General features: G+C 39.2%; 1 protein-coding gene across 2 annotated transcripts; it reads left to right on the top strand.

Annotated features, from left to right (window-relative positions):
- The first annotated feature begins 117 nt into the window (after nt 1–117).
- On the top strand, nt 118–11,566 carry LOC100891570. 2 transcript variants are annotated; one of them, XM_030985303.1, is made up of 5 exons: nt 118–597; nt 4,804–5,028; nt 5,671–5,840; nt 6,192–6,377; nt 7,153–11,566. In XM_030985303.1, exons 2-5 carry the CDS (start codon nt 4,878–4,880, stop codon nt 8,197–8,199), a joined length of 1,554 nt encoding a protein of 517 aa, XP_030841163.1. In that variant the 5' UTR covers nt 118–597; nt 4,804–4,877; the 3' UTR covers nt 8,200–11,566. The 2 variants fall into 2 exon arrangements, with proteins under 2 accessions (XP_030841163.1, XP_030841164.1); XM_030985304.1 differs by lacking the exon at nt 118–597 and having other exon boundaries at nt 4,467–5,028.
- Nucleotides 11,567–11,928: the final 362 nt, after the last annotated feature.

Raw genomic sequence — 11,928 nt, 5'->3', positions numbered from 1 at the left:
GCAGGCAGTGATATCATCATAATTTGCATGGGCGCAATCTTAATTTACGCATAAACACATGACCTCTAGGTCATTGGCCTTGTTTAAAATGGCGCACACAACTGTAAACTGGTGTATTGTGTGTATGGGGGATTCGTGTGCAAGCCATGCATAATGCGTGTCGTGAACACATCCACGATACTAGTACGTCACATATGGAGAAAAGTAATGTACATCATCCTAAAAAATATAGTTCAGTCATTATCGTGTATTTTAATTAAGTTTAGATATAAATTACATAGATTTTTATCTGTGATAATCCAACATATATATAATAATTTCAAATTTGTGCCTGCTTTGCTACATACACAAATATAGAAATGCTGCGGAAGGATATGTTGATACTGAAAGGAGAAAATAAAAAATGTAAACAACATGGCGCTGACCAGCTGATCGTATTGTAAACAGAGACTCGAAAATCCCCATACCACAGCACTGCATTGCGCAACACTCTTGCAATGACCTAAATCATTTGTTGTACAAATTCACTTGTGAAACGCGTTCGTTTCTAGTTTATTTGCTACTTTCTGTGGCGGGGACTGGGCTTACAATTAAAACGTAAGTATAACCAACCAAATGTTTCACTCGTACTGGCTCACACATGAAGAGCCTCCACTGTAAACATCTCAAATATTGTAGTCAACCTAGATCTATACTATACTACTGTAATTCGACAGCTACATTTCGATGTCTCCTTAATTCTGGAGATATCCAGCCCAATCCTGGTCCAGTGAATCGCACTGAGAATGTTTCCAATATTGGCCATACCAACTCACCTCCTTATTCAGCTGATTGTACAGCTTTACATATTTCATACAACTTGAATGATCTCCATCAGATTAATAACCAGCCGCTTAATTTACTACCCATGAATGTTTGGAGCAGGATCTGCGATCTTGGCATCGGTCGCCGACGTCGAACTCATCGCGGACGTGGGCGGCGTACGATACCAAGGCCGGATTTCCCTCCACCAATGTCGGTATCAACCAATAGCCTCAAACTTGGCCTTTGGAATGCACGTTCCATGACCAATAAAACACACGCAATTACTGATTTGATTGTTGAACATGATCTAGATGTTCTAGTCATCACCGAGTCGTGGCTCTCTGGAGACAGTAAGAGGGATGGTCTCATATTAGCTGATCTAAGATCTGGTTTGCCTAATTATGATTTCACCCATCGACCCCGGTTATCTTCCAAGGGCGGTAGGATTTTGCTTCTCTATAGATCCACGGCTCGCTGTACCTTGAACAACAACAATGATTTTGCATCTTTTGAATTACTTGATGTCACACTCAATCTGACACCTTCATCTGCTGTAAGGTTGTACTGTATTTATCGACCACCCCCGTCTGCCAATAATAATCTCTCCAACGGCACATTCTTGGATGAATTTCCAACTCTCCTTGAAGGTGCTGTTGTAGATGATCATTTTCCTCTATTATTGGGTGATTTCAACATACATGTTGATGATCCCAATGATAATTTTGCAAAATCTGTTATGACATGTGTTGATTCGTTAGGGTTCAAGCAACATGTTCGTGAACCAACCCATCGCGCAGGTCACACTCTAGATTTGATTTTCACAAGGAATTCGGATGATGTCTGCAACGTGAACTCGCTATCTTCCATGCCTTCCGACCATTGTGCACTTGTCACCACTGTCAATATCGCAAGGCCGAAGAATCCCAAGAAAGAGGTTTCCTTCAGGAAATATCGCAGCATTGACAAGGACTCTCTACGCAACTCTATTGACACAATGTTCCATTCACTTCCTGATCTATCTTGTCCATCTGCTTCCGCGGAGCATTACAACTCATCTTTGCGGACGTTGATTGATGAGCACGCTCCAATCCAGGTCAAGACTGTATCAATCAGACCTGATGCGCCATGGTTTACCGATGATATCCAGGAAGCTAAGAGGCGAAGGCGTCGTGCGGAACGTCGTTCGATCAAGTCTGGACTTTTTGTTGATAGAGAGCTGTACCGCCGTGAATGCGAGTCATATTATGAGTGCATCTTCAATGCGAAGTCAGCGTACCTCAAAGATCTCATCAAGAATGCTGACACTAAAGAACTGTTTCGTCTTGTGAAGACACTCTCAACGCCCACTCAATCCTCACCTCTTCCAGATCATTCTTCTGATAGTGAACTCGCCAACAGATTTGCTACATTCTTCAGGGAAAAAGTCGCCAAAGTTGTATCCTCTTTCCCTAATGTAGTACCAGCACCAGCTTCAAGATCTTTTGCTCCAGGCCCTCGTCATGAACTCTCTGATTTCTGCCTTGTATCCCTCTCACAAGTCAGGAAGCTCATCACTTCACTTCCTTCTAAACACTGTAAGCTAGATCCGATTCCTACCTGGCTTCTAAAGGAAGTCCTCGATGAACTCCTTCCTCACATAACCAAACTGTTCAATCTCTCGTTATCATCCGGAATAGTTCCAGAGTCTTTTAAGACTTCTCTGCTTCTTCCCCTCCTAAAGAAGCCGAGTCTCGACACGAATGGACTTAAGAACTACAGGCCCATCGCAAACCTGCCATTCCTTGGGAAGGTTTTGGAACGTATTGTGTCACTACAGCTGAAAGCCCACATTGACAATCTCGGTTTGTTTCCAATCCACCAATCTGCCTATCGGAATCATCATTCTACTGAGACTGCAACTGTCAAGGTCCTAAATGACCTACTTCTAGCTGTAGATAAGGGTAATGAAGCTGTCCTCATCTTGCTTGATTACACTGCCGCATTCGACACTATCAACCACGACCTGTTACTCCATCGCTTAGAGAACGACTTCTCCATCACCGGCACCGTACTTCAGTGGATTCGCTCCTATCTCATGCACCGAACTCAGAAGGTGATCATCAATGACACCAACTCGGAATCATTTCCCCTCATCTGCGGCGTTCCTCAGGGTTCCGTGGTCGGCCCCCTCCTGTTCATTCTTTACACCAGCCCTCTCTCAAATGTTATTAACCTTCATCAGAATATTCAACACACTATGTATGCAGACGACACCCAGATTTATGTAACTCTTCACCCAAACAGCAGGACAGTAGCCGCGAACAAACTCACCAGTTGCCTCAATGAAATCAAAACCTGGTCTTTTCAAAACTGTCTCTGCCTTAATGATTCAAAATCTGAAATGATTCATATTACTTCTAAATTTCGGAACTCAGACCCCTTTCCTGATCTTGTTATGAGTGATGGCTCTCTCAGTTGTTGTGCTTCTGTGCGTGACCTTGGTTTAAATATTGACAGCAATCTTACTTTCAAACAACACATTAGTAATATTTGTAAGTCTGCTTCCTTTGGTATATATAAGATCAGTAGAATCAGGAGGCTACTTGACCGACCCACAACTTCAAAATTAGTCCATGCTTTTGTCTCGACCCATATCGATTACTGTAATTCTTCTCTTTCTGGCCTCCCTCAGTCACATCTAGTCCCACTTCAAAGGGTACAGAATAGCGCTGCTCGGCTTGTGACTCTCTCGCGTAAATCAGAGCACATAACTCCAATATTGAACTCACTACATTGGCTTAAAATTCACCACCGCATATCCTTCAAAATTCTTCTCCTGTGCTACAAAGCTATCAATGGCTTAGCCCCCTCTTACCTTTCCGATCTCATATCCTTACGTTCCCGTACGTCGTCACGAACACTTCGTTCATCTTCCACATTACTGTTAACACCTGGACCCCGCACTAACACCCGGTATGGTGACCGCGCCTTTTCAGTTATTGCCCCCGCTCTCTGGAACAAACTGCCCGCCTTTATTCACTGCGCCCCCTCTGTATCTCAATTCAAATCTCTACTCAAAACCTATCTTTTCAAATTGTAAATTGCAGTTGTGCGTCGGTCAATGGAGGTGCGCACCATATTTGTCTTTATTTAGTTGATTGCCACTGTTTTTCTTACCTTATCTATGTTACTTTTGTATTTTTGCTTTTTCTTCTAATTTAATTCTACGGATTATAGTCTTCTCTTAATCAGAACACTGTGCGCTTAGAAACATCAGTATTAAGCGCCTAATAAATGTTATGTATTATTATTATTTATTATTATTAACTAAATTTCACAGACGGGTGAAATGTTTATCTAGACTAGGGCCGTGAAGTTGGATGGGTGCTCGGGCCCAGGCGCAGGCCAGGGGTCGCCACTGGAGCTGCATTGGCCTGGTCCGGGCTGGGTCGGGGGCGCGCGGGCGGCCGGGTGGTTTATTGTCTAACTTAGATCTATACGTGGTGGAGCTAAGGTTTAGAATTGGGTTTGTCGTACTTGAGTAACCATTTGATCATAGCGAATTGTATAGAGAATCTGGTCGGTCTTTTTTTGTTAAACCACATCTAGATCTATAGTATAGGTCTAGATCTAGAGGTCTAGATCAGATTAATATTATTTGCAATTCATGCAATAGATCTAAATAATAATGAAAATATTAGACTAGTCTGCATTTGCCAATCTTGATCTTGTAGGGGTGCTGGTCCAAGAATAAGGATCATCCGCATTTTCGCTGACGATTCTGATCTGATCCGTGCCTTGGCGATGCCAAAAACGATGATGCGCGTTATGCGGACGATCCTCGTTCTCGGACCAGCGCCCCTACTGGTAAATTGATACCTAGTAAGAATAAATTCCTTGAAATTTGAATACTTGAGCAAATTATCAATGTAGCTTTAATTGCTAGGGTAATAAAATCAAACTCTGTATTTTACATGTGGTGTGCCATGTCAAATGCATACCTTATTTCCCCCTGTTCAGCTCGTCAGCGGCCTACATCATCTATTCATCCGTGAGCTACACACCTCTGCAATCAGGTTTCTAAAGGCTTCATCATGCCTCAGTGTAAGGCCACCGTAACCCTTCAGCACCTCTGTATCAGCAGTATCGCAAACAACCTCAGCTTTTGGACCCAAAATTATGAAGAGACGCTCCTTGACAAGGGCAGGTTCCGTCATCTCTTAGGCCCCTTTGATGAAATACCCAGTGAGTACATAAACTTTCAAAAACCTCCCCCCCCCAAAAAAAAAAAAAAAGTTTTCATATTTGTCTGCCGAGAGCCACAAGAGGACAACTCCATTCATAGTTAATGCCTTTCACGCTCTCGGCAGATAAATGTGATATTATGATATTAGAAAAATGATGCTTTGAGACATGAAGTATCAGTATCACTGAGATCAAAGAGATAGCATTGTAAAGATGCTAGTTGCCCCTACATTAGTGATTCTCCAGTATGAATGTATTTTCTACATTTAAATCATATATAGATCTATTATGATTACTTTTGCCTTGGTTATTGGAAGTTTCTGTGAGCTTGCTAAAGAAGCAATATCAGTGGTCTACAAATGAATGATGAAAAATCAGTCAGAAAAGATTCTGCTTCTCTTGGAGCAATTATTTTACACTCTCTCATCTTGAAAAGTTTGTGTTAAGAAATATTAGCAATGCCACAAATGTCTTTAGAAAAATGGAAATAGTTTCATACTGCAAATAAACTATATAATTCAATGAAAACATTAGCAAAATACAATTGACTTGTGTATCATTTTAAGGTTCATGATATCATCACAAACTTTTGTATTCCTCCTACTGTATACTTCAAAGCTTTATTCCATATTTTGTTTCAAGGTCCTATTCTGGTTCAAGACTTGGCTGATGAATTGATCCGTCAGCGGAAACTCACCCGTTCCTCCCTCCATTTACTCATCAATGGTGGTCTACTTCAGCATCTGGACTTCAGTGACTGTCCTCGTCTCATCACGGATGAAGTCATTTGCATGATTGCTGACAAATGCAAGGTACATATTGTACAGGGGAATAACTGGTAGTTGATTTCTTTATCTTCTTCCTGGAGTACTTCCCTCTTACAGAGTATTGTCATACTTTAGGGAGAGTGTTAGCATCATTTATGGTAATTTCAAAAACATTATAGGAATTTCTGTGAACCATGGTAATTAAGTTCACTGTTTTGAGGGCCGAAGGAGGGGTTCTTTTTTTAACACGTATTTCTAATTGTGATGCAGCTGTGATTGGAATTCGTTATACTGAAAACACTGAATTTTCCAAATTTCAAATTTCAAATTAAATTAATATTGTCTGATTGATATTCCCAGTAAATTGAAATAATTTTCTTTTTATTTCTTCCACAGAAAGTGAAAACACTAATCCTATCGGGCTGTAGCCGTATCTCAAGCCAAGCGTTTGAGATCCTTGCTAACAACATACCCTATGCAGTCAGGTTGGACTTCTCCAAGACAAAGATCGGTACCTTGGCTATCCAGTCCCTCTTTAGATCATGTTGTGACCTGCAAGATCTGGCCCTCAGACACTGTCAGGTAAGGGAAATGTTCAAAGCTCTAACGAGAACTGGAAGGGAATTCTTGGCAGATGGTTGTGTTCAACTTTATAAAAGACCAGCTTGCTTTGTTCCATTGCATTATTGATCTTGTTAAAAAGAAAGTCTCAAACAGGCAGCAGGATTAGGGAGAGGAAGAAATAGATTGGAATAGAGTAGTTTACAGAAGGTTTGAAAATATGAATATCGTACAGTCATGTCCTCCAAATCAGGTCAGGATCTAATGTCTGGATCATGAGCATGGAACTCAGGAATATAGAATGATGGGTTCCTTTGGATTGCTTTAAAAGAGGGATGTGATCGAGGCATTTTATCCCCATCATAATCCCTTCATAATGATTGTCTTTGATGTATAAATCACCTATTGTGCTTTTGTCCTGAGCCCAAGAGAGATAAATTAGTATAATTAACATAAATTAGCATAAGAGAGACAAACAAGGTGTTTCCTATTATATGGAATTCATAACCCCCTTTCTATGTACTAAAGAGTATGGACCATTATTTACATTATTGATCGTTGTTTACACAACATTGAGATCATATTCTTGAGGAAAGGGCAGAATGAAAGAGAAAAGTCTAGCTTTACATATAAAAGAAATGAATTTTGGTAAGCTCTTGGTATTTTTTAAACCAACAAGTTACAAATGGATTAGATGTAGACCTTATCATTGATTATTTAAAAGGGTTTCCTTTGTAAATATAAGTTACTAAGTATTCTAGCATTTTGTCTTTTGTTTTTAATTTTTTATATTCAGGTATGTGATAATGATGTTGGTGTACTCTGTAACATGGCTATGCGGAAGGAGAGGTTTTCTTTGCGGAAGCTAGACTTGTCATCATCCATGGTAACTGACATGGGTATCAGAGCCCTGCTGCGAACCATCCCGCAACTCCAGGAGTTCCTGTACTCAAACCTCATTGGCTGCATCATCGCAGAATCACCCATCACAGAGGAATATGAGCATCAGTATCTCCTGCAGCTACCAACACTAGGTCAGGAAACCTCTTCAATCAATAATAACGAGACGGGACAAACCAGCCTAAGGATGTTAGAATGTACAGACTTCAGCCATGTAACGGACAACCACATCAAACTCATCTCTTTCCTCTGCCCCAAACTGGTGTCGCTGGATCTGCGTTTTGCGCGAGGGTTCTCCAGCGCTGGTCTCACAGACCTCTTGCGTCTGAAACACCTCAAGGAACTGAAACTTGCCAGCTCAGATCAACTGACCTTTGAAGGTGCTCTTCTGAACTATCTCAGACTACATGGTCAACAGCTAACAGTATTGTCATTGGAGGACTTTGATGGTCTTGACCTTCATCTGGTGGGTCAGCTTTGTCCTCATCTACGGAAGCTTCTGGTCTTCATGATGTCAGACAGCGCTAGCTTCACCTCTGGAGAATATGGAAGTGTTTTGAATAGCACTCCCTTTGAGCACCTTGAAGAGCTTGCACTGTGGTGCAGCAACGCAAGCACAGCCCTAACATCTGCCATACTCAACACTGTGCTTCCACACTGCCATGCCCTGAGGTCACTGGAGGTCATCAGGGTCAACGCACTTACAGACTCTGTCCTCCATGAAGCGGTAGAAAGCCATGGCTTCCTCAGCTTGAAGTCTCTTACCCTTCATGAATGCAATGCTGTCAGCAGAGCTCCCATCTCGAGACTGATCTTAGACGATAGGAACGTCCTGGAGACCCTGACACTCATGGACTGCTTCAGTATCACACGGAGAGACTATGAAGGCTGGCTCAAGCTGGTCAAGAGACGCAACTACAATCTTAGTGTAGCATGGAAATGAGAGAGTCCAGCTAGTCACACACCAGAGTACTTTTGTTATTGAATTGTAAGACCGTAGCAGTATTTTTATGTTCACCTTTTTCAGGCTACATACCTCATGCCTTCTGAGAGACTGAACGGCATTATCCCATTCATGTACAAAGAGTTGACAGCTTCCTGGCTCTCTGCAGATGTGATATTTAAATGCACAAAGCCCCAAGTTATACATGTATGTTATGAGTGAAATGAAATAGAAAAGATAATATTACTCAGTCTATTCTTACATGTGGTGTAGGAATGTGCAATATGCTTTTTTATTTTGGAACAGAATATTTTCATATTTTAGCATTTGATTTATTAAGAATTGAATTTCAGCCAGAAGGAAGTATTATCAAAATGTATTTGCAAATGTGCCTTCCTATGCATTTAATTATGAAAACAATTTATTTATTGGAAGTTTAAGAAAGTTCACTACAAAGTTTACACACATGTAAATATACTTTTGATAATTGTGTTCTTTTTACAATTTTACTGCCTTAGGAAGTATGCTTGTTTCCTTTATGTATTGTTTTACATATGCTATTGGGATATAATCCAGCGTTTCAGTTCATTAGAGGTGTCATGGTCTTGTGGATACATTGTAGGACTGTGGATCACATGGTTCGTGGTTCAATTCCCAACCGGGGCACTAATGTTCTTCGGCAAGACATTAATCTACATTTGCCACTCTCCACTCTGGTGTAAAGTGAGAACTTGTGGGAAAGATTTCCTTAAATGCTGTATTACCGAAAATGGTAGCCTAGCAGAACTGGGTTAAAATTAGAAATCCTTGAGCACCTTGGGAGGTGGATATGTGCGCTATAAAATTATCTTAATATATTTATTATTTAATTAATTACTGACTGATAAATGTAACCATTTATATAGAAATATAGAAGTGCTTTAATGTTCAAACTGGTGATTGTGGGAGTACACTTTTTAGTGTAGAAGTTTGGTATTGATGAAGATAATCATATAAATCATAGAAAGCAATTTAGCCACGTAAACAAATACCAAAAGATATTTTAAGAAAAATTTGTAAAATATAAAACAAGGAAAGCTCTCTTCGTTAGGTGCACTCAAATCTTCCAAGAATTAACATGTTAGGAAAATTATCAATCAGCGATCATTGGAGTTTGACTTAGATTTAGTATGATACATAAATGCTCCAAATTATTTAGCATGTTCAATTTTATTAAGTTTCTACCTCAAAACGGATTTTCTCTCATGCATTTCCTCTTAGTAGGTAACCAGTTGGATATGATTTATTTATTTTCATCAATCATGCATTTTAAAACCAGAATTCACTAGAAGAGCTCCTCTAGCGCCATCTAGAGTCAGCTGTAGGCGCAGTATGGTCCCATAATTCACTGCTCTGTTGATTCTCATATCAGTCTGCAAAGCAGAAATAAGGCATTTGGGTTACTCACTGTTGGCAAGTTGACCATGAGATGGCGCTGTGCAATAAACCGTATGCTAGGGCAGAAAGTTCATCGGTTCAGTTTTGCATTTATGGTGTTCATTCTCGAATTATCTCCATGTTTGCTTTTAAACACTAAAATAATTGTTAACCTCGAATGTGCACTTACTAATACTGACAGACAACCAAATAAAGACCTTTGGAGGGGCATTTATTTTCAGGTTGATTTAATATTGTCAGGTTAATATTTAGGGAGAAATTATGAAACTTCAATGTGTCTTGTAATTTTTGTCTTTTGTTTATGGCTAGATGTTTATTTACATGATACACTAATTTTGTACGAGTCTATTTATACTAAACTATTTCAGGACTTGATCCTTAGACATTCAAACCATTGAAAAATAATTACAAGCAGACCATTTAACAATAAGAATCTATTTATGAATGTTATGTCTATTACTATTGTGTTGTTATGTGCAAGCGATATTGGAAAGAATTTTTTTAACATGAAAACAATTATTTATCAAGTTATCAACACAGTTTATCATGTTCTAAGTGAATTGAAAAGATTTAAAAGATAGATAAAAAGTCTTATTTTGATGTACATGCATCATCATAACACATTATAGAGGTGCTGTGGTCTAGTGGATAAGTCGTCTGACTGTGGATCACAGGGTCTGCGGTTTGAGTCCTGCCACAGCACTAATGTCCTTTGGCAAGATATTAATCTATATTTGCCACTCTCCACCCAGGTGTTAAATGGGTACCGGTAGGAAGGAATTCCTTGAATTCTGTGAGCCCCGAAATCGGAAGCCTAGCAGAGCGCCGGGGTAATATTTAAGCGCCTTGAGCACCTTGCATGGTGGATACTAGTATGTGCGCTTCATAAATATTCAATATTATTATTGTTATTATTTCTAGTCATTATCACATTAATATTGAGATCTTTTGTAGAACCACACGATTATGTTGAAATAAAATGCAGACTTGGAGGACAATATATGGGATACCAATGTGAGGGTAAAAGATTTTTAAAAATGGTCAAACAAAACACTTGAGTTCCTTATTTTCTCAAATTTGAGCTTTTCATGAAACTACTTGCTTAATTCTTAGAATGATTTTAAATAAAGGACATGTATGAGATGTGATCTCTTTCTAACCGATGTGAACAAGATACATATTTAAATCTTATTACCGAAGGTTTCACTGTATACACCATGCAGTCGAACGCAATTTTTTAGTCAGTGAAAGATGTGTATTTTCCTTGAAAAAATTTGAAATTTACACAATCAAAAGGTGAACAAGGCTAATCGTTATTTTGTTGTTGCTTTCAATATGTTTGTTTTTATTTTTCAGTGAATTTATTAGGACAGAATCTTACTTGATTGATGTGTTAAGAAGTTATACTCACATATCGGATGTCAATACAATTTCATTTTGGGGTAATGTGTCATTTTTCCGAAGATTCATATTTCGAATTTATTTATTATTCATAGGTTCATTAATCTGGAAGTTTTACATAACAATATTTAATTATTCCAAAGGTTTGTTATTCTGAAGCTTCATAATTCTGAAATGAAAGAGTTCTTATAATTCGGAAAGTGAGATGGAACCTTTTATAATTTTTCAGAATTGTGAACTTTTGAATAATAGAACAAACGTTCAGAATTATGAACCTTCTCATATGGAAAGTGTTTGATTAGGAATAAAGAAGCTATGGTTTTATGGACCTGCAGGGAAATGAGTACACCCCCACCCCCTCCTCCAATTTTGATTTGATTACATGTATACTAGTCTCCTGAAATGTCTAGACACTGAAACATTTGTAGAACAATCATAATTGATTGCTGTTAGCACTCTGATTTAGTTTTATGCCAGCAAGGTGTTTAAAATAAATTCTTCATCTTTTATAAGGTGTCAAAGAAGAAAATGCTTTCTTTGTTTTTGTTTTTTCAGCTTCAGCATGTTATTTGGTAAGGTTTTGGGAGGATTGTGTGAATTTATGGTATTCCAAATTTCTTTTTCAATGGATCTCATTCTGTCATTCTCTTTTGTTAGTCTCTCTCTCTCTCTCTCTCTCTCTCTCTCTCTCTCTCTCTCTCTCTCTCTCTCTCTCTACCCCCCCTCTCTCTCTCTCTCTCTCTCTACCCCCTCTCTCTATATCTTTCTATCTCTCTAGTCCTCTCTCTCTCACTCTCTCACTCTCTCACTCTCTCACTCTCTCACTCTCTCTCTCTCTCTCTCTCTATCTCTCTATCTCTCTCTATCAAATCACAATGTATTCTATACCAT

Source organism: Strongylocentrotus purpuratus, unplaced genomic scaffold (assembly GCF_000002235.5).
Source record: "Strongylocentrotus purpuratus isolate Spur 01 unplaced genomic scaffold, Spur_5.0 spur5_scaffold_15, whole genome shotgun sequence".
In the NCBI taxonomy this organism is placed as follows: domain Eukaryota; kingdom Metazoa; phylum Echinodermata; class Echinoidea; order Camarodonta; family Strongylocentrotidae; genus Strongylocentrotus; species Strongylocentrotus purpuratus.
The sequence above is the reverse complement of the archived record's forward strand: the minus strand, read 5'-3'. Positions and strand labels throughout refer to the sequence as shown.

Coding starts and splice junctions, on each gene's coding strand:
- LOC100891570 (XM_030985303.1), top strand. CDS start 4,878: ATGCCTCAGTGTAAGGCCACCGTAACCCTTCAGCACCTCTGTATCAGC. Junction 5,029..5,670: donor CCCCTTTGATGAAATACCCA/GTGAGTACATAA, acceptor TTTTGTTTCAAG/GTCCTATTCTGGTTCAAGAC. Junction 6,378..7,152: donor TGGCCCTCAGACACTGTCAG/GTAAGGGAAATG, acceptor TTTTATATTCAG/GTATGTGATAATGATGTTGG.